Below are 25,150 nucleotides of genomic sequence, written 5' to 3' on the forward strand. Positions count from 1 at the left end.
AGTGCAAAAACATTGAGATATCAATATGAGGAAGTTTATGAAGCACTGGTTACTATTTCGGAAGAAGCCAGAGAGCCAAAAGCTAAAAGTGAAGCACAGTCATTGGCCTCTGAAATATCCAGCTTCAAGTTCCTAACATCTGTCGTAATCTGGTATGACATTCTTGTTAAAATCTCAAGTGTAAGAAAATAATGCAGAGTCCAATGATGCAGCTTGATTCAACACTTACCTTACTAAACAACACACAAGACTTCTTAGTGAAATACAGAGAAAATGGATTCAAAGAAGCACAGGTTACAGCAAGAGAGCTTGCACAGGCACTCGGTGTAGAACCAAAATTTCCATGGCCAAACGTGACATGAGTTTCAAGGAAAAAATGGCAAGTGGAATATGAAGGAGCAGATGAGCCCACAGATGATCCAGAAAATAAATTTGAGGTTGAATTTTTTAATGTTGTGATGGATAAAGCAATATCTGCCATTGATGAGAGGTTTAATATCTTATGAATACACCATGAACAGTATGGAATTTTGTATGACATAACTAAATTCAATGAAATAGGAAAACAAGAGCAGCAAATGGCAAAGTGCAAGAATCTTGAGAGCCTCCTGAAGCATGGTGATAGTTTTGATTTAAATGGACTTGAACTGTACGAAGAATTGAATAAATTGTCATCAATGTTGCCACATGCAAAGTTGGTGATGGACATTTTACAGTTTATTCATATCAGGAAACTTGTTGACATATATCCCAATGTGTACATTGCCACTCGTATGCTACTGACAATTCCTGTAACCGTAGCATCAGGAGAATGGAGTTTCTCAAAACTAAAGTTCATTAAAAACTATCTCTGTTCTACAATGAGCCAGGAATGCTTGACTGGTCTTGCTATTCTTGCAATCGAACAAGACATTACTTTGTCTTTTTCATACGATGACACGAGCTCCCTCCCACCCGTGCTTCAGGCCATCCGGTGGAGCGCGGATCTGCTGTTCTATCTCGGCGTTTACCTTTCTGCCACGCATCCGTCTCCACCAGAGAACTGGCACGGCTTAGAGGGCAGGGTGATGGAGCGGCTCCGGAAAATGGACAGAACTACTCCAGTGCCTCTCCCTCCAAGGGAGGGCACTAGTGTACAATCAACTAGTCCTGTTCATGCTCTGGTACCAGCTCAAAACCCTGGTCTTGGCCCTGGGTTTCCTGGCCAACCTCTGAATGGCGATGGTGGAGTTCTTTTGACCAGGAATGCCAAAAGGACCTCTGCAGGGGTCCTCCACCTGCCCCTGGAGGAGGGAGGGCAGGGCCTGAAGTGCCTACACACTCAGGTCCACGTCTTCCACCTCCAGGCCCTGCAGAGGCTCCTGTATGGTGCAGGTAGTCCGGCATGGAAACTACTGGCGCAAGCTTCCTGCACCGCTTCCAAGGGCTCCGATATGACCAGCAGCTCCTTTATCTCCATCCGAGGGGTCTTCCGCGAGACCTCTCCGGGCTGCCGGTCTTCTACCAAGACCTCCTCTGGACCTGGAAGCTGTTTTCAATGACCAGGTCCGTGGCGGCCGCCGTGGGGGCTGATCTCCTCGCGGAGCCCCTGCTACACAACCCCCAGCTTCATGGGCAGATGGCAGAGTCTCCCGCGGTGTGCTAGAGGTTGGTCTCGGCAGAAGTCACCAGAGTTGGAGACCTCCTGGACTACGACCGGGAATACTAGCTGGATCCCCTGATGCTCGCTCAGCAGATGGGGCTCTCCAGACCTCGCACTCCCCAGCGCGTACTTCAGGAGGTGAAGGCCGCTTTACCGCCCGCTGCTCGGGCCTACCTTGACAGGGTACTGCAAGAGGGCACGCCCCACCCACCCTCCATCCCAGGCCCTCCAGACCTTTTCATTGGGCCCCTGCCTGTGGACCCACCCAGCCCCTCCACCCTTTCACCGTGAGTCAGCTGCATGATTTGCAGCTGGTTTGGTTACAGACTGCACCAAGGAAACATCTGTACATGCTTGTGCTCCACACCCTTCATTTCCTCACCCTCGCGACCCGCCCCGACACAAAGTGGTGGGACTTTCTGCCACCTTCGAGGGTGAGAAGCCCCAGTGGGCCAGCCTGTACTCCACCCTGGTCCCGAGGCCCACCAGGGATATCAGTTGGTGGCTCCTTCATGGGGCCGTCAGCACAGGCATGTACTTGGCATGGTTTACCCCTATCCCGGACACCTGCCCCTTCTGCGGCATGAGGGAAACCCTGGCGCATGTTTATCTAGAGTGCGCCAGGTTGCAGCCCCTATTCCGGCTCCTCATAGATATATTATTATGTTTTTGGTTGCACTTTTCCCCTCACCTGTTCATCTATGCACTCCCCATCCGTGGCCCCACAAAGTCACGGGATCTCCTTGTCAACCTCCTCTTAGCCCTGTCCTAACTAGCCATCTACAAAACCAGGGAGAGGAGGTTGGCTGACAGAATTTCTTGTGACTGTGGGGCTTATTTCCGTTCCTCAGTCCGTTCATGCATCCGGGCAGAGTTCCTCTGGGTGGCATCTGCTGACTCCCTTGACACCTTCGAGGAGCAGTGGGCGGTGTCCGAGGATCTCTGCTCGGTGTCCCCATCAGGTTCCCTTTGTTTAGCCCTTTGACCACACTCCTATCCCTGTTATTTCATTAGTTGTCCTCCAGAATTACTTGGTTATCCAGGTCCTATGGATCCTTCCCTTAGACTGGGGGGAGGTCCTATAGTAGTGGGCGGGCTTTGCCCTCCCACTTCCTGGCTACCAATAAGACTACTCTGCTGTTCCCAACTGGCCTGGGTCTATCACAATATCTCTATTCTAACAGTGGGTTCTACCCCTTCCCCCATTCTGTGTCTCTGTCTTGTCTATTTAGATTGTAAATTCTTCAAGGCATGGGCCATCTACTATTCTGGGTTTGTACTTTGCCTAGCAGAATGGGGACTGACTGTTAGTTGGTCCTTAGGCACTAAGTTAATGAATATGATTTATAATAATAACTCTCCAGCAACTTTGAGCCAAGGAAGCTGGCCTCGGGATGTTACTGCTTAAAAATGAGCTGGGGTTAAAACCATGCAATACTCTTTGTGACAAGTATCCCACAAATTCCACTGATTTCCCTTCTTTTCTTTGCCTGGAGCAGGGTTTCCAGTTTCCAAACCTGATGTGATCTCACAGCTGGAACAAGGGGAAGAGCCATGGATCCCGGACTTCCAGGGCTCCGAGAAAGAAGTGCACCCGAGAGCTGCCTGCACAGGTGAGGAATTGGTTAAACCAACTCAACAACTGTTCAGGAATGCAGAAAACATTTGTGATGCCCTACAAAGTCCCTGTGAGCTCTCCAACTTCAGGATAGTTCTCTGCAGAATGGAATCATTATGGCAGATGTCACTCTTGGCTTCCCACCTATTCTGACTGACAACTGGCAGCAGGTCACTCCCAGATCTCGCTTTCCCCTGAGTGTTCTGGTGAGATGCGGACCAAAACTGATCCCTTCCTCTCTCCTCTGGGGAAGGGTTTGGGGAAAATCAGCTCCTGATAGGTTTGATCTCTCCCACACATATTTTGGTTTGTTCATCCCTTTTTCCATTCCTCTCTCTGAGATTTCCTTTCTTTCTGGCACAAGGAGTGACCTATGTCTGGATTCTCTCTGTTTCCCATCAGGTGATGGGATGGTGAGTGAGAATGAGGAGGAGAAACCCGATCAGGAAGATGCTGAGCAAGTAGAACTACATGGAACGTTATCAGGAAGATCCAAAGGGAATGTTTCTGGGAGTTGTGCACTCCCAGAAAAAGCAAAAGGCTGTGAGACTCAGCAGATGTTAGAGGAAAACTTCAGTAGCCACTCAAACCTTATTGCACGTGACAGAATTAACTTGGAAGGGAGACGCTACACATGCCATGAGTGTGGGAAAAGCTTCATTTCAAGCTCTGCCCTTCTCACACATTGGAGAATCCACACTGGAGAGAAGCCCTACACATGCTCTGAGTGTGGGAAAAGCTTCAGGCGGAGCTCACACCTTATCAGACATCAGAGAATCCACACAGGAGAGATGCCCTACACATGCTCTGAGTGCAGGAAAAGCTTCAGCAAACGCTCACACCTTCTCACACATCGCAGAATTCACACAGGAGAGATGCTCTACACATGCCCTGAGTGCAGCAAAAGCTTTAAGCACAGCTCTACCCTGAGCAAACATAGGAGAATCCACACGGGTGAGAAATGTTATGGATGCTCTGAGTGCGGGAAAAGCTTTAGTCATAGTTCAAGCCTTATCACACATCAGAGAATCCACACAGGAGAGAAGCCCTACACATGCTCTGAGTGTGGGAAAAGCTTTAAGCACAGCTCTACCCTGAGCAAACATAGGAGAATCCACACGGGTGAGAAACCTTATGGATGCTCTGAGTGCAGGAAAAGTTTTAGGGAGCGTTCAAACCTTATCACACATCAGAGAATCCACACAGGAGAGAAGCCCTACACGTGCTTTGAATGCGGGAAAAGCTTTAGTCAGCATTCAGCCCTCATCTCACATCAGAGAATCCACACAGGAGAGAAGCCCTACACATGCTCTGAGTGTGGGAAAAGCTTCAGTTGGAGCTCACACCTTATCGCACATCATAGAATCCACACAGGAGAGATGCCCTACACATGCTCTGAGTGCGGGAAAAGCTTCAATCGGAGCTCACAGCTTATCACACATCGTAGAATCCACACAGGAGAGATGCCCTACACATGCTCTGAGTGCGGGAAAAGCTTCAGTCGGAGCTCATACCTTATCACACATCAGAGAATCCACACAGGAGAGAAGCCATACACGTGCTCTGAGTGTGGGAAAAGCTTTAAGCACAGCTCTACCCTGAGCAAACATAGGAGAATCCACACGGGTGAGAAACCTTATGGATGCTCTGAGTGCAGGAAAAGCTTTAGGGAGCGTTCAAACCTTATCACACATCAGAGAATCCACACAGGAGAGAAGCCCTACTCATGCTCTGAGTGCGGGAAAAGTTTTAGTCAGCATTCAGCCCTCATCTCACATCAGAGAATCCACACAGGAGAGAAGCCCTACACATGCTCTGAGTGTGGGAAAAGCTTCAATTGGAGCTCAAACCTTATCACGCATCAGAGAATCCACACAGAGAACCCTTACACATGCTCTTAGTGCAGGTAAAGCTTCAATCGGAGCTCAAACCTTATCACGCATAAGAGAATCCAAACAGGAGGGAAGCCTTACACATACTCTGAGTGTGGGAAAAGCTTTAGTCAGCACTCACAACATTTCACACATTGTAGAATCCACACAGGAGAGACGCCCTTCACATGCTCTGAGTGTGGGAAAAGCTTCAATTGCAGCTCTGACCTGATTATACACTGGAGAATCCACACGGGTGAGAAACCTTATGGATGCTCTGAGTGTGGGAAAAGCTTCAAAAAGAGCTCACACCTTATTAAACATCAGAAAATCCTTATGAGAGAACTGTAACAAATGCCTTGATTAGGGCTGGGCAAAGATTTTTTTTTAAATAATCACATTTGCTAATTCTCACATAGTGATCTGTGCACCATGTTCACTGTGGTCTCTCGGGTCCACCAGATGAGTTGCCTGCTTCTGCCTTTTGCATCTCACCTTCTTTGGGGTCAGTCCTCTGATCTTTTCTATCAACTCCTTTCCTTTTGAGTTGTAGGAGTGTGTGTCCCACCAGCCTGGAATGTTCATCCGCTCCAGGTGGGAGACAGAGGTTTGATCCCAACAAGCTACACTGAGGCAAAAACTACCTGTGCTTTACATCCACTAGGACTGTGCATGGCATTGGCTGCTCAAGTTAGTGATCTTGGTGTAAAAAGACAATTATAGTTGTAGAGCACATGCAGTGGTTGGCATTAGCTTTCCCCTTGACCTGACCTAAACTCCATCACTTTTCCTAGTCTAAACAAACCCTGAGCATCTCACTTATGCTGTTCCCCCATTTGAAAGCAATTGTTAGTCATCAAGTTTCCCCTTCGGGAACAAATTGTTTCATTCCCAGTTGCTCTGATGTTGCTTCAGGTTGTGCTGCAGAGCAGATATTTTTACTACCGTTTTCCTCACTTAAAATATATTGAATTATAAGAAAGAGCAGGGATAGGGAAAATTTTCATTTCACCCTCTGTAACAGTAGAGGAAGATAGGGTAATCAGAGGGATTGCCTTATTCCCCATCACCATCCCAATCCCCCTGTTGTTCAATTGGTTAGGTCAATATTTTTTCTAAAGGTCTGGGAAGAGTATTCCCTGGTAAATGACTTGGAAATAAGCAAAATACCCATGCATTTGGCTCCTAAAGCAGTTGTGGCCCAGGCCCTGCAGGAGGTCGCTCCTGAAGATATCTTCTTCCTAATCAGCTGCATGTTGCCTATTATTTGGGAAAAATTATCTAGGTAGGGATGGGAAAAATGGAAGTGACATTTCTGTTCAGCTCACCCCTGGGAGATGCTGCAAATGTCTAGGAAATGAAATCCATGTTGAATGTGATATAGCTGCAGAAAGATACCTATTTTGAATAGATACCTGACATTTGGTGTCTTACAGGGATTCTAAGCAGCACCTGAATTTAGTCCCTAATTAAAATCTGTGCCACCAGATTAAAGAAATAAAAGGGCATATTTGGGGGAGTTATACCACACTATCGCTACTGATATGTTGTGTGGTTGGTGAAGAATTCTACACCAGAGAAGTGTAAAATTACTCCAAATAAAGTCAAAGATTTGACAAGAACTCAGGTAGAAATTGCAGGAACTAGTGGTTGATTTTCACCCCAGAGATGGAAGCTATGACCTGTGGCCAAGGTAAACTATTTTTACAACACTGCTCTTTTTTTAAGTGGCATTGATCACACTCCTAAAGGATGCCATGATTCAATTGGGCACAACTGTCTTTTACCATTTGGATCCAAAGTTTCATGAAGCACAAAGAGAAATAGCTGATTCCTTCAGAGCCATTCCATGCCTATGGGATCCAATCTGGCTGCCTTGTTGGACAGGAAGCACTTCCATTCTGAGCAAATGATGGTAGCCAATGAGGGAATGTATCAGATTCCAAGTTCAGATTGCAGGATACATGAATGCTGAGTCCAGAGTCTGTGGTTTGGTCTCTTAGCTTTGCTATTAAGTCTAATGCATTTGTATCAGTTCTCCTCCTGCTGCTACTTTGAAGGATTAGAAAGTGTGAAAATAGAGCACAGGTGGTTTTTTCTCATGATGCAGTCTTCCCACATAGTGTGAGACCCCTTCCACCCACACTTCTGGGAGAAGATCCAGGGAGAAATGAACTCACAGAAATGGAAGGCTCCTAGGTTATTGTAGAATGTGACTTCACACAAAGCTCACGGGGTGGAAATGGGAATTAAGAGAAAACTGCCCTATAGGTTTATATTTTGTAATAGTTGAATAAGTTGTTACCAGCAACAATGAAATTAAACATGAAGTTAATTAGTAACGTAAGAGGCTGATTATGTGATAATTTTCAATGTTACAATATAATTCAGGTTTTCTTCTAGTTCTCTCCTTGCCTTCTCCTACTACATAGGAAATGGTGGCTAATCCTGAAATTAAAACCTCACTCCAAAGGAATTAGAGCAGGGGAATATGTGAGAGAAATAGCATGTACGAGAATAGAGACCCAGTAGAGACAGTAATTATTTCTATTTAAAATTGAATTTATTTTGATAAATTTTAAATCTTCTGTTAAGAGAAAACTTACTTGAGACAAGATTTGGAACTTTTTACCCAGTTAGAGGGTAACAGCCACAGAGTTCTCCAGGTCTCTTGTTTGCAAAGAAAAGATGTCAAAATCTAAAATGGTGATGGATGTGTGGTGGTAGCTTTTCTGGGTTGTTTTTTTCGGTTTGTTTTGTTTTTTTAATTTAATTTAAATTTTGCAACCAGTTATCTTTATAGGTGCTGAGGACTCTTTTCCTCTCTGGAAACTTCCCCAAAACTGGCCTTGTGTTTCTTTCATGTTTGATATCTTTGGGGTTCACACATCCACACTACATGAGAAACCTGCTGGGTTAAGTGGGCCTTTTCCAAACTGACATTTGCCCAAAGTCTGCCTCAATTCAGCTGGATTGGGACACGTCTATATAATAAAGGAGTGGTTCACACCTAATTTGCCCAGAGACCTTGGGGGAGGAGTGGTAAGATAGGATAAGTAGGAATTGACAATAAAGTTAAAGGTAAGGGTGAAAGACCCTCACTTTGCAGGTCAACAAGCCTGTTCTGTTCATTCCCTCTGACGCCTTCTGGCACTGGTCACTCTCAGGCAGCACACTGGGCTAGATGGATGACTGTGGGTTTCGTCATCCGAAAGCTCTGCAGCCACTGCTCATCATCCCAGATGCGCATAACTATGTGATCCCACCACTCAGTGCTTATTTCCTGAGCCCAAAAGCGGTGTTCCACTGTGGTCAGCACCTCCGTGAATGCCACAAGCAATCTCGTGTCATAGCTACTATGTGTGATGAGCTCAATGTTGAATTCCTCTCCTTTTGTAGTTTAAGGAATAACTCCACTGCCACTCATGACATGTAGCATATTGGTCAACAGTGTGGGATCTATTCCTGCAGCATGAAGAGGCAGAATGCGCAGTACACCAACCATTGAAAGATGGCACCAAATGCGGACGGAAGCACAGGGATTGCTGGGATGCGATGCCCTGAGACCCCCTCTACCTTCCCACAACTCTTAGTGGCAGAAGAGGAAGCAATGCTCAGTGGGATGGCTGCCCAGGGTGCACCGCTGCGAACACCACTTGAACTGCCACAAGTGTGAACGTGCTATTGTGCAGGCAGCTGACAGTGTGAACACACAATAACGGTTTCCCTTCAGCGCTCTCTGAGCAGCACTGAACTCCCAGCACTGTAACTCTGCCAGTGTAGACATAGCCTCAGAGAGACTCACTGCCAGGATCCCAGGACTGATTGCCTCTGGGGAATGAAGCACAATGTCAACAAAACCCTGCTAGCCCAAAGTGCTGGACCATCTATGCCATTACCTGGTTCCTAAGCTGCAGCTACAGTTCCTATTCCATGTAAATCCAAAGACTGAGAGGTGCAGAGATCCAACCCCTTATAATCTCAGAAATGTTTTGTTTCTTTTTCTATCTGTTTCTTTTTATGAACTTAGAGACCTCCCAGCCTTTCTATTAGATTGGGGTGTAACAGGGAGGGGTGTGTGTGTGTGTGTGTGTGTGTGTGTGTACACACAACTCTGCAATCTACAAGGGGAAGATGCTAGGAAGAATAGTTTCCCAAATCTTAATAGCCTTAATATTCTGCCCCATGAAATGACTGAACGCATGCTCCTCACCAATGGAAGCATTGCAAGGAATTGAGCTGTCAGGTATGTATTATTCAGTGAGAGCTGTTTGAACTTCTTTTACTAATGTCTCTCTAAGGTCTGTATGTGTTTTGGGGCGAGAAGGCAAGGAGAAGTATTAGCTACACAACAGTGACATCTAAGGAGAAAACTGTAATTGGCTTTGAGGTTGTAGGCTAAATGTAAGCAATAATTTGGTTTTGGTATTGAAATATTCAGCTGGGTATATCTGGGTTGCACTGCCTGGGTAAAATACTCTGATTGGGGTTTCGGCATCACTAAATATGCACCTGCCTTCTTGCGTTGCTCTTTTAGGATTTACAAAGGTTGGTTTTCTGCTGTAATAATCTGATGGTTTGACTAAATTGATGACTTGATTCCAATGCAGTATCTTTGTTAACTCATTGATTTACTGAGTTGACCTGAACTTTATCACTGTATTGTTTAACTCTTAGCTGAGTGGTGTCTATACTCATTTAGGCTTAGTGATGTGTGCTCTTGGATTTATTTGTTCATGTTTGTAAAACATGTAACTGGGATATTGAGTCATTTCTTTCAATAAGCAACAGGGAACATGGAACTTTTATTTGTATGTTTCCCTTTAATTCAATCTCCATTTTCTTAATTTCATACTCTTCTAAGTTAAGGAATGTGCAGCAACAAAAACTGACACAAACCTGTTGCTGCCCCATTCTGTGCCCATTCAGCAGGAGTAGAGAACAAACACCTCCTGGAGCAGGGATTGTCACACTGGACTGTAAATACAGACGCATATTCCCAAGGTTTGCTGTCTTTCTCAAATCCCGGCATAAGGATGACACCTACAAATCTTTGTAATCATGCCTGGCAGGAAGGATACACCTTGGGAGGCAGGGGAATCTGGGAGACACTGGGGGATATTTACCCAGAGCTCAGGAGCAATCTACTCAGGGGTGATACAGTAGAAAAGGGCTGGGTGCTGCTTTCCCCCCTTATTTCTCCTTATCCCCTTTTGGTCTCTCTCCTCTTTCCCTTTCTTCCCCCTCTGCCTACCCTCTGGCAGGGAGACTTGGTCACTTCCCTGCTCCCAGGGGCTCACTCTCCTGTAGCTGGATTGGCCCCTGCCAGTGCTAATAGGAGTGAGAGCCTGGGTGTGGGTCAGTCCCTGCAGTGGCTCTGGGACACTTTGAAATCAGGAGATTCTGTCAAAATAATAGATTTGGAGATCTATTTATTTGCCTTTTGCTTGTTGAGCCTTTAGGGTGCACGGCGGTCCCATTTTGAAGCTTTTTCCACAGCCACAAGGGCTAGAAATGTACTGTGTCTTTAAGAGCGAAGGCTGCAATCATCACGTCTCCACTTGACTCCAGGAGCTGGGGTTTTACGGAAAAACAATAACTCTGACAAGACTCAAGGCAAAATCATGAGAGTTGGCAGCACTGAGTCGGATTGAGTCTTTATTCTCGGGGATTCTCTGGAGCAGGGGTTCCCGACCTTTTTCTTTCTGTGGCCCTTGCCCAACACGATATAAAACCTCCACAGCCCATCTGTGCCACAACTGTTTTTCTGCATGTCCAGTAGATTAAAAGCCAGGGCTGTCATTAGGGGGTAGCCACCAGAGGAATTGCGCAGGGCCCCACTGCAGAAGGGTCCCCATGAAATTACGTTGCTTTGGCTTCAGACCTGGGCGGTCAGGCTCAGATTTCAGCTTTCTGCCCCAAGCCCCAAGCCCCAGCGACTTTAATGCCAGCCCTGCTTTCTGGGTTATTGTGGTGCCCCCCCAAAACCTGCTCACTGCCCCCTCGACTGGTGTCCCCTGCTTGAGAACCACTGCTTGGGAGCTCTGTTTAGAAGTAGGAAGCAAAGCTGCTGCCTTTTCTGAACACAGACCCTTAGATTATGATCATAGGTGTGCACCCAGGGAATTGTATTTCTTTATTTTTTTTAAAGCGAACATTTATTGAATACTCAATCAGAAAGGACATTATTTTTATTCATCAAACAAACTGAAGAAACTAAAACTTATTTTTTTAAAATTAACAATTAAACTTTACTTAAAAAATGAGACTCAGTTCTTAACCGAGGGGTCCGAGGTATTTGCACTACTATCAGAACATTCATTATAATTCAGTTTGTCTGCTCCTTTTCTTAACAATGAACCGATCCATATTTTAAAATTAAAAGTGGGTATCATATGAGTGAATTAAAATGTAAAGCCATGAGCTTGTTATGCTATTTCAGTAGAATACATGCAACAAAGATTACAAACACTGTAGACACTGCACTGGGCAAGCCTGACATGGCTGCTTATATAGGTCAGAGAATTTTCTAGAATAGGAGTCGGAGGGGGAGGGGAGGACCAATGGTAATGCAGTGCCGCTGTAGTGGGGACGCATGCTGTGAGCGAACACGGGCTTTCTATACATTTCTACAACATCTATATATCGCAATTCGGGGCTTATTGCATAATACAACAATCCATACTTTAAAACTAAAAGAGCGTATCATGCAATTAAATTAAAAAGCAAAGCCACTTTTTTTTGAGACCTTTGGGCAGGAGTGGGCAAACTTTTTGGGCTGAGGGCCACATTGGGGTGGGGAAATTGTATGCAGGGCCAGAGCAGGGGGTTGGGGTGCGGAAGGGAGTGAGGCATGTGGGAGGGGGTGCAGTATGCAGGTACGGGGTCAGGGCAAGGGATTGGGGCAGAGGAGGGGTGCAGAGTGTATGAGGGGGCTCAGGGCAGGAGGTTGGGGTGCGGGGTGTGGCAGGGGGCTCAGAGCAGGGAGTTGGGGTGCAGGGTGCAGCAGGGGGTTCAGGGCAGGAGGTTGGGGTGAGAGGTGCAGGCAGGGGTCTTAGGGCAGGGAGTTGTGTAGGAGGGGTGCGGCAGGGGGCTGAGGACAGGGAGTTGGAGTGCAGGAAGAGTGTGGCAGGGGACTCAGGACAGGGAGTTGGGGTGCAGCAGGGGGCTCAGGACGGAGTTGGGGTGCAGGAGGGGTACGGGGTGCGGTCAGGTGGCTTAGGGCAGGGAGTTGAGATGCAGGAGGGTGCAGCAGGGGACTCAGGACAGGGAGTTGGGGTGCAGGAGGGGTATGGGGTGCAGGCAGGGGGCTCAGGGCAGGGGGGTTGGGTGCAGCAGGGGGCACAGGGCAGGGAGTGGGGTGCAGGAGGGGTTCAGGCTCCGGCCCAGCGCTGCTTACCTAAAGCGGCCCGGGGGGGCAGTGGTGTGCTCCCTGGCTGCCTGCCCTGGCCCCACGCTGCGCCACTCACCACGTCCCTGTGCGGCCCCTGGGGGAGAGGGGGCACAGGGCTCCATGCAGTGCCCTTGCCATGCCCCCAGGTATCTCCCCCAAAGCTCCCATTGGCTGCGGTTCCCCATTCCCGGCCAATGGGAGCTGTGGGGGGCAGTGATTGGAACAACACACAGAGCCCTCTGCCCCCCTGGTGCCCCAGCGACGTGGTGCCGGCCGCTTCTGAAAGCAGCACAGGGCCTGTGGCACCACGGGAGGTAAGTCTCATGGGCCGGATCCAAAGCCCTGAGAGGCCTGATCTGGGCCATAGTTTGCCCACCCCTGCATTAGGGTGTGCCTGGGCACACCTGGCACACCCCATGTGCACGCCCATGATTATGATACTCAGGCACTGCCAACTACACCAGGAGAGCTCACCGAGCAGCTGCCTGGCCTCAGGGACAGTCTAAGCCTGCAGGGCCCCAGGGGGCAATGAAGCAGCTGGGTCAGGCTCGGCATCTTGATTCCCAGAGAACTGCCCTGGCTCCCTGCTCAGCAGCAAAGAATAATTTCTCCCCCATCCCCCAATAAATCAGCCTGGAGCTAAGTGCAGTGCTGGGGGTTTCTCCTTTTACTCTTGCTGGGGAGTGCGGGGGTCCCGGGAGCATTTCTAGCAGAGCATTTGGAACTCAACTGGGGGAACCAGCTGTTCATTACAGAATGCTCATGTTCAGATGACATCTTTATTTACAATTTTTTATAATACGATATAATCCTTCAATCCTAGTGTCACCATTGATAACATTGCTTGTTCAGCCTGGTTGGATACCAAGGTTAAAACTAACCAGCTCTTCAAATCCAAGAGAGTGGAGATAAATCACCTCTCAGAGTCAATGTGGGCCAAATTGCTTTTCAATAGATCCCAAAATCTTTTTATTTACTTATTATTAGCATTATTGTTATTTTTTTATTATTATTTTCTCTGGAGTGTGGACCTTGACTAGACCCTGACCAACAATTTTGGACCTTGACAAAAAAGAATGGCTTACCCCTAAGAATGGTGTTGTGTTACATTCCTTATGTCCTGGTGCCATCTTATGGCCATTTCCTTTCCCTCCTTTCAGTGAAAACCTTTGGGATTTTGTGGTGACCAACAAACACCCTTAAGTATCAGAGGGGTAGCCATGTTAGTCTGGATCTGTAAAAAGCGACAAAGAGTCCTGTGGCATCTTATAGACCAGGGGTAGGCAACCTATGGCACACGTGCCGAAGGCGGCACGCGAGCTGATTTTCAGTGGCATTCACACTGCCTGGGTCCTGGCCACCGGTCCGGGGGCTCTGCATTTTAATTTAATTTTAAATGAAGCTTCTTAAACATTTAAAAAACCTTATTTACTTTACATACAACAATAGTTTAGTTATATATTATAGACTTATAGAAAGAGACCTTCTAAAAATGTTAAAATGTATTACTGGCACATGAAACCTTAAATTAGAGGGAATAAATGAAGACTCGGCACATACTTCTGAAAGGTTGCCGACCCCTATTATAGACTAACAGAAGTATTGGAGCATAAGCTTTCGTGGGTGAATGCATCTGATGAAGTTATGCTCCAAACACCCTTAAGAAGAGGCAGCCATCCCTGTCAAAAAAATCATCTCCCGTCTTCACTTGAGTGACAGCCCTGAATTGTTCCTTATCCAGGCAGAGCCCAAGGATTGGCATCAGCAGCAGAAACAAACTGTTCTGTATGTAGCAGGAATCAACACAAAATGTGCTTTAAAAGGAGCTGTCTCCTTCCTTTTGGGGTAAAATTTGTCATTATGGTCATCAATTTTCATTTCCTTTCTCGGAGGGCGGAGATGGGGTTGGCACTACCTCAGGCTAGGACAGGAGTGAGCAAACTTTTTGGCCTGAGAGCCACATCGGGATTGCAAAACTGTATGGAGGGCCAGGGAAGGCTGTGCACCCCCAAACAGCCACGCCCCCAAACAGCCTGGCCCCCACCCCTTCCCACTTCCTGCCCTGACTGCCACCCTCAGAACACCCAATCCATCCAACCCCCCCGCTCTTTTTCCCTGACCGCCCCTTCCCAGGACCCCCTGCCCCTAACTGCCCCCTGGGAGCCCATCCCCTATCTAACCACCCCTGCTCCCTGTCCCATGACTGCCCCAACATCCATCGAACCCCCACTGCTCCTTGTCCCCGACTGCCCACTCCCGGGACCTCCCACCCCTAACCATCCCCCTGGGATCCCACCCCCATCCAACCCCCCCGTTCCCCTTCCCCTGACCACCACCCCCAGAACCTCCTCCCCATCCAACCACCCCCTGTTCCCTGTCCCCTGACTGGCCCCCGGGACCCCTCACTCCCCGCCCCCTTACCATGCCGGAGCCAGCCATGCTGTTGTGCTGCCCGGCAGGAGTGGTGGGCCAGAGCACTGCCAGTGCAGTGAGGTGAGGCTGTGGGGGAGAGCAGGGGAGGGGCCGGGGTGAGGTTCCCCGGCCGGGAGCTCAAGGGCCGGGCAGGATGGTCCCGCAGGCCAGATGTGGCCCGCAGGCCATAGTTTCCCCACCTCTGGGGTAGGATGTAGAGCCTATGTCCCCATCTGTCTGTCACTCTGGGATTCTGTCTCTGCTCACAGCTGACAGGCTGCCTCCAGCCTGTCCGTCCAGCTCCTGAGATCTGTGGGGTGTGTGTGAGTCATTTCACAAGCATAAGTGGCACCAGGGAGACATGATCCTACCAGATGCATTGGTGGTATCATGGTAGGCATAGCTGCCTTCTAAGCAGTTGATCTGGGTTTGATTCCTGGTAAATGCAGGGATGTGCCCTTTTCTTGGCCGGAAATTGGTTTAATTTCAGTCACATTGTATCTCTATCAATGTGTAAGCAGAGTCAGGATGAGCTCTACCCTGACATCTGGTGGTGAATTATGGCGAGTGTGGAAAAGAACTCCAGGGGCTGATCTTGTTTGCATAGGCACACCCACTCGCCTGGCATGAAACCACAGCAACTCAAAGTGGTTACTTTGGCTGGTGTGGGATCCCCAGTTTCTCTGTTATTGGGGCAGGAAGAATAAAGTTTTGTTACCCTGATTCTGTGAATCAAGGCCAGTGGAACTGTTGTATGACAGAAGGACTGAGTGAGTCATTCACCATTACCTAAGTAGCATTTGCTTGTCAAGGGGCATGGGTTACAAAACCCAGTGAATTGAGAGAGGATGGGGACAGGTATTTGTACCTGATGGTATGGCCCCCTCCCTGAGGGGGTTGAAACATCAATTGCACTACCTCCTCTCTCCACTGTTGAATGTCAGAGCTAACTTTGATTCCCTTAGGAGTCTAGTTACAGACTGCTGAGCTGAGTTCACTTTGGGCCAATAGTGCACCAGCACTGGGGCTCCCCTACTACTAGCTGAAATCACTAAGAGCTGAAATCACAAAAGAGCTAAAGCTATTTAAGAGCTGAGATCACTGAGGCTGTGTTAACTAGTGGGGGAGCCTGAAGCTATATTGATTGCTAAGCTAACTTAGCTTAGCGGCTGGGGAGCGGAGCGGAGCGGCTCACAGGTCGGTGAGCGGAGCGGCTGGAGGAACAGCTAGCAGAGCAGAGCCTTGTGGGAGCGTCCCAAGGGACGGCTGGAGCGGAGCGGTGCGGCTCACAGGTCGGTGAGCGGAGCGGAGCGGCTCACAGGTCGGTGAGCGGAGCAGCTGCCAGAGCAGTTTCTGGGATGGCAGGAGTGGGACTGCGGGTGGAGTGGAGCAGTTCGTGGTGAAGGCTGCGGTGGAACCCCACGGAGAAGCAGCTGGTTGGCCTCGGATCACGTAAGGTGCCCCTTAAGACCCTGCTCACCTCCCCCCCCCTTTGAACTCTGGGGCTGCACTGATCATGGACAGAGACTTTGGGGGGTTGTCGGACTTTTGGGACTTTTGTGATTCTTGGGTTGCTGGACCCAAGAGACTTTGGGATTGGTGGACTTTTGGGACTTTGGTGATTCTTGGGTCGCTGGTTTCAAGAACCAATGGGAGAGGACACGGCCCAATTTGCTGGGGTGGGTCTTCGCTCATGGTTGGTCTAAGAACTCTAGTTGTGGTGTTTTTCCAATTTAATGCTGATGTTGTTTACCTCATGTTATTAAACATTTTCTGTTACACTCAGACTCCGTGCTTGCGAGAGGGGAAGTATTGCCTCTTAGAGGTGCCCAGGGGGTGGTATGTAATTGTCCCAGGTCACTGGGTGGGGGCTCGAGCCAGTTTTGCATTGTGTTATTGAAACGGAACCCTTAGATACAGAACCCGGCCCTTGTTGCTGCCAACTTAGAATGGGCAGAAGGGTTACAAATGGAATGAGAGAATTAATGTCCCAAATCCCAGCAGGTCATTAAACACACAGTGGAGGAAGAAAGGGGTGGGACTATACTGTGAGCAGTTGGAGTCATCCTTGTATTACAGTGTTTGGTTTATTTTTTAAATGTTTCCTTTACTTCCCTCTCCATTTTGGACTCAGAGCCTTTAAGGTCAGAAGGAACCATCGTGATCATCTGGTTCAACCTCCTGCACCTTGCAGGCCAAAGGACCCCAACCACCCACTCCTGTAACAGCCCCTAACCTCTGCTTGAGTTACTGACATCCTGAAATCATGGATTAAAGCTGTCAAGTTACAGAGAATCCACCATTTACACTGGTTTAAACCTGCAAGTGACCCATCCCCCATGCTGCAGAGGAAGGCGAAACCCCCCCAGGGTCTCTGCCAATCTACCCTTGGGGAAAACTCCTTCCCAACCCCAAATATGGTGCTCAGTTAGACCCTGAGCATGCAGACAAGACCCACCGGGCAGACACCTGGGAAAGAATTCTCTGTAGTAACTCTGAGCCCTCCTCATCTATTGTCCCATCTCTGGCCATTGGAGATATTTGCTGCTAGCAATCACAGATAGGCCACATGCCGTCACAGGAAGTCCCATCATATCACCCCATCGATAAACTTATCAAGCTCAATCTTGAAGCCAGTTCTGTTTCTTGTCCACACTGCTCCCCTTGGGAGGCTGTTCCAGAACTTCACTCCTCCAGTGGTTAGAAACCTTCACCTAATTTCAAGGTTAAGCTTGTTGATGGTCAGTTTATATCCATTAGTTCATTACTAGTGGGGGCATGTGATAGTGTGGGGGAGGGAGGGAGAAAGACAGGAGAACTGACAGTGGGTTCCGATTTTATGGGGACAGTCCTGATATTTGGGGCTTTTTTTATATGGGCTCCCATTACCTCCGCCCTGGTCCCGATTTTTCACACTTGCTATCTGGTCACCCTATGGGAGCCAGAGAGATTCCTTGTTCCCTGATCACCCATCTCTGGTAGGAACCAGTTGGAATTGCCCTTGGGAAGCTGCCGCTAATAACTCAGGTGCAAAATCATTATTCCGTTGGAATCAGATTAAAGCCTCTTCACACCTGGAAGACACCTCCAAGCTGTCTTCTAGTATATAAGGGAGGCAGGATTAACCATTAAGGCCAAAAAGTGTCAAATGAGGCCTAAACAGGGGAATGTACCTTGGACACCAGGTGGGTCAAGGTACTATGAACCCCCTACAAGCTAAGGTAAATGCTATCCAAAATTGGCCTGTCCCTAAGTCAAAGAAGCAGGTCCAATCCTTCTTGGGCTTGACCAGGCATTACCAATGATTTGTACCAAACTATAGCCAAATTGCCACCCCAGTGACAAACCTACATCAGAACGGCCATACCGGGTCAGACCAAGGGTCCATCTAGCCTAGTATCCTGTCTACCGACAGTGGCCAATGCCAGGTGCCCCAGAGGGAGTGGACCTAACAGGCAACGATCAAGTGATCTGTCTCCTGCCATCCATCTCCATCCTCTGACAAACAGAGGCTAGGGACACCATTCCTTACCCATCCTGGCTAATAGCCATTAATGGACTTAACCACAATGAATTTATACAGTTCTCTTTTAAATGCTGTTATAGTCCTAGACTTCACAACCTCCTCAGGTAAGGAGTTCCACAAGTTGACTGTGCACTGCGTGAAGAAGGAAGAAGGACCTGACCAGGAAAAAAACAACCAAATGCAGTTCAGTGGACTGAAAAGTGTCAGAGAGCCGTTAACCACCTTACATCTGACCTTGTACTGAGGGCCCTGGACTTCAACCAACCATTCTTTGTAACAACAGATGCGTCTGAGGGTGGTGTGGGAGCAGTTTTAATGCAGGAAGGACCAGATCACCAATTCCATCCTGTCATGTTTCTCAGCAAAAACTTTCTGAGAGGGAAAGCCACTCATCAGTCTCAGAAAAAGAATCTTACGCCCATAGACGCCGACTTCCCCTCTTTCCCATCAATGCTCAACCCCACCTCCACTCCACCCTTTCCATGAAGCCCCACGTTCATTCCAACCTCTTCCCAAAAGTCCCCACCCCAACTTCACTCCCTCCCTGCCCCATTCCAACTCCTTCCCCAAATCCCGGCCCTGCCTCTTCCCCTGAGTGCACCACATTCCTGCTCCTCTCCCTCCCCCCAGGACATGCTAACGCTGCCAAACAGCTGTTTGGCGGTGGCTGGGCAGGAAGCAGTGGGAGGTAGGTGGAGGAGCAGGGGGAAGAGGAGATGAGGGGGAGGGGAACTTGGCTGCCGGAGGGTGCAGAGCCAGCTTGACTATTTTAAGTGCTTTAGAATAGGCACATTTACTTGAATGGCCATGAAATTTGGTGTGCCTCACGAGGGTTCCGGGTTGGGTGAGCAACTCACATTTCGGGCCAATTGACCAAGGGGTTCCCAAGATATAGCCCCCCTGCAAACAACAGTACTTCATAAAATTCAAAAATTCTAGCACCATTGACATTTGAATTCCCCCCTTGATAAGACATTTGAGGAAGAACTGAGCTGGGAAAAACGTGTCTCCACCAAGAGTGTTTTCAGAAATGTAGTCGAAGTATTTAGCAGATCAATCGGAAGGGTCTCAAACAAATTTGAAAGTAAATTACCTCACTGGGAGGGGGCAATTAGGGGTGCAAGCATGGGTGGGAATAGGGGGAGAGGAGATTGTGTCTGCAGGTAGGGATGGGAGGTTTAATGGGGAAGGCAGAGGACTGGAGGGGTTATGTGTGGGGAACAGAAGAATTTGGGGTGAGGGACAGGAGGGACCTTTAGACTTTTATTCTCCCCTTCTGCATACGTGCTGGATCTGGAGGGCCCCTTCCACTCTCCCTGCCCCCCATATATCCTGCGATGTGGAGGACCCTGGCATTGCTCCCCATGTGAGCTGAGACCTGGGAGCAGCGGGGGTCCAAGGTAACACAAATTTCATAACCTAAAATCCAGGAAAGGAATATTTCAGATACATGGGTGTGTGGGCTGGGGGAGGGGCTGCGGTGGAGGGGGTAGACTGGGTAGGGCTGGAGCATGGCTGAAGCAGGGGCTTGAAACCGAGCTAGAAATGGGAGGGAGAGGCACAGCTCAGTGTGTACTTTGGGCTACATCGGCAAGGTAGCAGGCGTACTTCTAGTAAGCTGCTAAATTAAGATGTGTGTTCAGCTGCACAGGGCGGGGGACAGCAAGGGGTAACTTCCGCCAGGCATCTGCAGTAAGCATCTTGTGCCGGATCCTAGGCAGAAGGTTCCTGGGTTCAACCTTCCATCTTGGTCAGTTCTGAACCAACCTTGGCACATATGGACACATAATGCACAAATGGAAAACTAGGGGCTAGTTCCAGCAGGAGAAAGCCCCCACCAACCCCCTGTAGTCCCAGTGAGTGCTGCAGCCCAGAGTGGCAATGAAGTGAAGGACTCAAGAAGGGGCTAGACTGGAGCAGCTGAAAGTGGTGAGTGCTGGGAGGAGGTGGGGCACAGGAATGGTGAAGAACAAAGATCAGAGATTGGATACAGCATGGGACAGACAGGGGTGAAAGTAACTTAAGGGACTTACTGGAATGCAGGGCCGGGTACTGAGCAAGGGCCGGGGCCTCAACTGAAAGGGGCAGGGCCTTTAAATCCCCAAACCCTTTAAGTCATCTTCCTTTCTTTAAAGATGGGTACAATATTTGCTTTTTTCCAATCATCCGGGACTTCCCCCGATCACCAGAAGTTTTCAAAGATAATGGCCAATGGCTCTGCAATCACATCTGTCAAATCCCTCAGCACCCTTGGATGCATTAGCTCCGGACCCATGGACTTGTGCATGTCCAGCTTTTCTAAATAGTCCTTAACCCGTTCTTTCACCACTGAGGGCTGTTTACCTCCTCCCGTACTGTGCTGCCCAGTGCACCAGTCCTGGAGCTGACCTTGTCTGTGAAGACCGATGTGAAAAAAAGCATTAAGTACTTCAGCTTTTTCCACATCATCTGTCACTAGGTTGCCTCCCCCATTCAATAAGGATCCCACACTTTCCCTGACCTTCTTCTTTTTGCTAACATACCTACATAGAAATTGACTTTGAACCTAATGAAAATAAGTTCCATTTGAAATACAAATCATTCAAATTTATACTGGGTCAGTATTCTCTACACTATTTCTCACACACATTCCCCCACCCGAACCTTTGCAGTGAGGTTTTACATCAGGACATTTTAGGTCAAAGGAGGTAAGTTATATCAAAGAAGCTTTTCAGGATTAGCCACCATTTCCTATATTACTAACTAAAAGAAAAAGAACTGAAGTTTTATTTTTCCAGTATAATTCAGTTGATCACATAATTAAGTCTCTTCTTCATTAAAGAGTAACTTCATGTTTAATTTCATTTTGATTGGTAACAGTATATATTCAATAATTAAAGAATCTTCTCATATGTGTTAGTTTTCTTTTAATCCCCTTTTTCCACCAGTGAACCCTTGAGTATAGTTGTGCTTAGGGATTAGATACAGGCCTGGACCAGAATCTCTATAAGATGACAGAGATGAGGTTTCTATTAAAAAATAGCTATTTTTTCTGCAGCCATCTCACATTCAACACTGATTTCATCCTACACACATTTATATCACCCACAAATGGTGAGTTCAAAAAAACCACCACTTCTGTTTCCTCCACATCTACATCATTATTGGCAGTGTCATGGGGTTGATACATCCTGTGGCAGGGTGTGTGGCCACATAAGGAAGAAGGCAGGGGTTTGGGGGGAAAGAAATCTCCCCTGGGTCAAGACAGCTTCTTTTCAGGTGGTGACTCCATCCAGTGGTGGGTGCAGTGTTGGGTAGAGGAACCTGGGACCACCCTACTCCACCAGGTCCTGACCCAGGGCCTTGAGGAACCAATACTCCTGTGTCCAGGCTTGATCTCTCACTGCAACAGTCCCGTTCCCTGGGTCACTTCCCACCCTTACTTCCAGCATTGCTAATGTCCTGGCATCCGGCGTCTCTTCTTGGCCATCCTTGGCAGTTGACTGGGTGTCTGCAGGGGCCTCAGTGCGGCTTGACGTTGCAGCCTGGGGGTCTAGCAGCTTCCTGGCAGGAGCCCACAACATAGGTTTTCTCTCCTCCTCAGTCCACCCAGGCTGAGCTGAGCTGCTCCCTTTTATACTCTGTCTCCAGTCGGCCCATGCCCAGAGAGGGCGAGGGGATGTGGCCTCTTCAGCCCACAGGGTGCAGTTAACCCTAGCAGTGCCAGTGCAGGGTTGATGCACCTCATCACAGACAGCATTTCCCAAATGTTGGGATTAGCTAGGAGATCTCCTCAGGAGTAACCTCATGTAGGGACTGGGTTACAAATACCTTGGGAACCAAATACCTGGGCATTTTGCCTAGTTCCAAGTCACTTGCTGTGGAATTCTATCCCAGGATCATCTGAGACAATATTGCCTTAAACAACTGAATTACTTTGTGATCATGTGCACTTACTTCCATCAGTTACATGGTTTGGGGTCTGCCGCTGTTCACCTTTTCAGAGTGGAGGTTTAAACACACTACAGTTTCTTTGATAATATGTCCAACAGCTTGGAGTAGTCTCTCCTGTTGACTGAACTGCATTTGAATTTTCTCCATGTCACCATGCAGGGATAGGGGGAAAAACAAACCTGAAGTAAAGAATGATGGTCATTTGTCTGAAATTTCCCAATAAATCTGAGCTACGTGTGTCAAACGTTATATGACCAAGGAGCCTTTATGAAAGATAGAAAACCCGTATCACAGAGAGGTAGAAGACACTTTCATTTTCATTTAAAGGGAAGTTCCAGAGTAGGTTACATCTGATAACTCAGAATCAGGATGAGAGATTCTCCCATAAAACCTGCTTCATTTAGTGCTGTCTCATTAGTGTTATTTACAAAAGTTTTAGCATCTTCATAAAGGGGGGGCAGGGGGGGAGACAGCCAATCTTCCCAGAAGTGGGTTTGCCAATTGAGGGGAAGTGGGATTTGAATGGTGCTTGGGATCCATTTGAAATCCCCTTCCAGGTCTGTGACACATTCATCTCCTGACAGAGTGATTAATTTAGGATCAAAGACATCCAAGCACCATTCCCAAGCACGGATAGCTAAGAATACTACCTCACCAGAAACTTTGGGAAGTGAAGGAATATGAAGGGGGGAACTGTGCATGGCTCAGCCAAAGGTAACAGTTCTGGGGTGATGGGGAAGGACGGAATGTCTGAGTCACCCCATCTCCTTCCAGTGTCACAGAGCCTGAAATTACCCTTATTTCCCTGACACTGTTCAGGCTCTTCACTATACTTAAATACGTTTTAAATGAGAAAAATGGTCAACAAAATAACTGCTGTTCAGCATGATCCAGGGTAATGTGAGAACAACTGGGAATGAGACAATCTGTCCTCAAAGAGGAACTTCACGTCTCTAACAATAACTTTGCACTGTGAGGAAGAGTATAAATGTGATTCTCCAGGTTTGTTTAGACAAGGAAATGTGATGGTGGTTAGGTCAGATCAGGAGGAAATATGCAAGATAACCCCACCCACTATCCATTGCCCATGTCTTTACTGCAAGAATAACTGTCTTTTTACATCAGGAAAGTGAACTCAAGCTAGCTAACTCCATGGCAACCACAGTGATGAGGCCCAGGTAAATTTTACCTCAATGTAGCTGGTTGAAGACACCCCCTATCTCCCTCATCGGGGTGATGGACATTCCTGGTAAAAATACCACCCACTCCCATGACTTGCAGGACAATGGAGTTGATAGAAAAGACCACAGGATCCACCCCAAAGATGGGTAGGCTTCAAAAGTGGGCAACTCATATGTGGGAGCTGAGGGACTACAGTGTGCAAAAGATGCAAACAGCCTTAAAGACCACTACCTGGGAACTGTCAAAAGAATTAAAGAAAAAAATCTTCTGACAGCTCTAAAGAATGTATTTATGAAGTTTATCTCCTTTACGGATTCTCTGATGATAGAGAAGGCCTGAGCTATAAGTGAAGCTTTTCCCATACTTGCAGCATTCATAGGGTCTCTGCCCTGTGTGGATTCTGTAATGTGTAATAAGGGTTGAGCTTTGAGAGACGCTTTTCCCACACTCATTGCATTCATAGGGTCTCTCTCCTGTGTGGATCCTCTGATGCGTAGTAAGGTTTGAGCTCTGAGTGAAGCTTTTCCCGCACTCGCAACATTCGTAGGGTCGCTCTCCCATGTGCGTTGTCTGATGAGAGATAAGGGCATATCTCTGAGTGAAGCTTTTCCCACACTCACAGGATTCATAGGGTCTCTTTTTTGTGTGGATTATCTCATGTCGAATAAGGGCTGAGTGGTAATTGAAGTTTTTCCCACACTCACTGCATGTATTCTCTCTCTTTTCCCTGAGGATTTTCTCCTGGGATGTAGTTTCCTTGAGGTCCCTGTGAGTTCTCTGACAATTAATGGATTCATCCATTCTCTCCTCTGAGTGTTTTCCCTGCTCTCTCTCTGGTCTGTGGTAACTTTCATCAGCTTTTCCCTGCTCACAGGGGCTGGACACATTCCCTTTGGATCTTCGCAGTAATTCGCCATGTGCTTCGACTAGCTCAGCATCTTCCTGGTGAGGATTCTGCTCCTCGTTCTCCCTCACCACCCCATCACCTGCTAGAATGGAAGAGAAATCTCAGAATTGGGGGTGGAAAGGCAGAGAGCAAACCCAAGTAAGTGCTGGAGAGACAGAAAATAAAAATCGGGGACTGAATTCCCCCAAACTCTTCCCCACAGGAGTGAGCAGAGGGGATCAATTCTGCTCCACATCCAGGACCGGCCTTTAGGGTGGGCCGTATGGGAGCCCCACCCAAGTGGGTGCCAGGCACAGGGTTTGGATTCCCTCCTGACCTGCTGCCGAGAGGCTCACTGGGCTGATGAAAGCGGCACAGGATGCAGATAAGCAGCTGTGTGGGGGAGTGGGAGAGACCTGAGCTGCAGGGGGCCATTAGACAGCCAGCCGCCAGAGCCAGGTGACTGCTCCGGAGCAGAGGGGCCCCTCCTCCACCCTGCTCCATGTGTGCAGCTGCTGCTGTTCCTGTCTCCCCACCCCGCACTCTCTGTTCACCCCTGGAGTCGCCCATGGCCACTCTGGACTGGGAGCATCCTCCTGACTGCTCTGTGGGGGGGAGGTGCTGATTGATGGGGGGTGTCTCCCTCCCCCTCACCCATGTACCTGATTTCCACTACACTGGGGTGAC

The 25,150-nt window shown here is 48.2% G+C and overlaps 2 protein-coding genes across 2 annotated transcripts in view; both read left to right on the top strand.

Moving 5' to 3' along the window:
* Positions 1 to 5,251, top strand: part of LOC128822991 (zinc finger protein 436-like) — a 38,008-nt gene extending 32,757 nt beyond the window's left edge. Inside the window, exons 3-4 of the mRNA XM_054004953.1 lie at positions 3,142 to 3,255; positions 3,663 to 5,251. Coding sequence (XP_053860928.1) covers positions 3,142 to 3,255; positions 3,663 to 5,161 — 1,613 coding nt within the window. The 3' untranslated portion in view covers positions 5,162 to 5,251. The remainder of the gene's footprint in view (positions 1 to 3,141; positions 3,256 to 3,662) is intronic.
* The window catches only part of LOC128823352 (zinc finger protein 501-like), a 37,891-nt gene continuing 15,924 nt past the window's right edge, over positions 3,184 to 25,150 (top strand). The window contains exons 1-2 of the mRNA XM_054005592.1: positions 3,184 to 3,255; positions 24,452 to 24,622. The gene's annotated coding sequence lies outside the window, so the exon portion shown is untranslated. The remainder of the gene's footprint in view (positions 3,256 to 24,451; positions 24,623 to 25,150) is intronic.

This window comes from Malaclemys terrapin, chromosome 15 (genome assembly GCF_027887155.1).
Source record: "Malaclemys terrapin pileata isolate rMalTer1 chromosome 15, rMalTer1.hap1, whole genome shotgun sequence".
Classification (NCBI taxonomy): domain Eukaryota; kingdom Metazoa; phylum Chordata; order Testudines; family Emydidae; genus Malaclemys; species Malaclemys terrapin.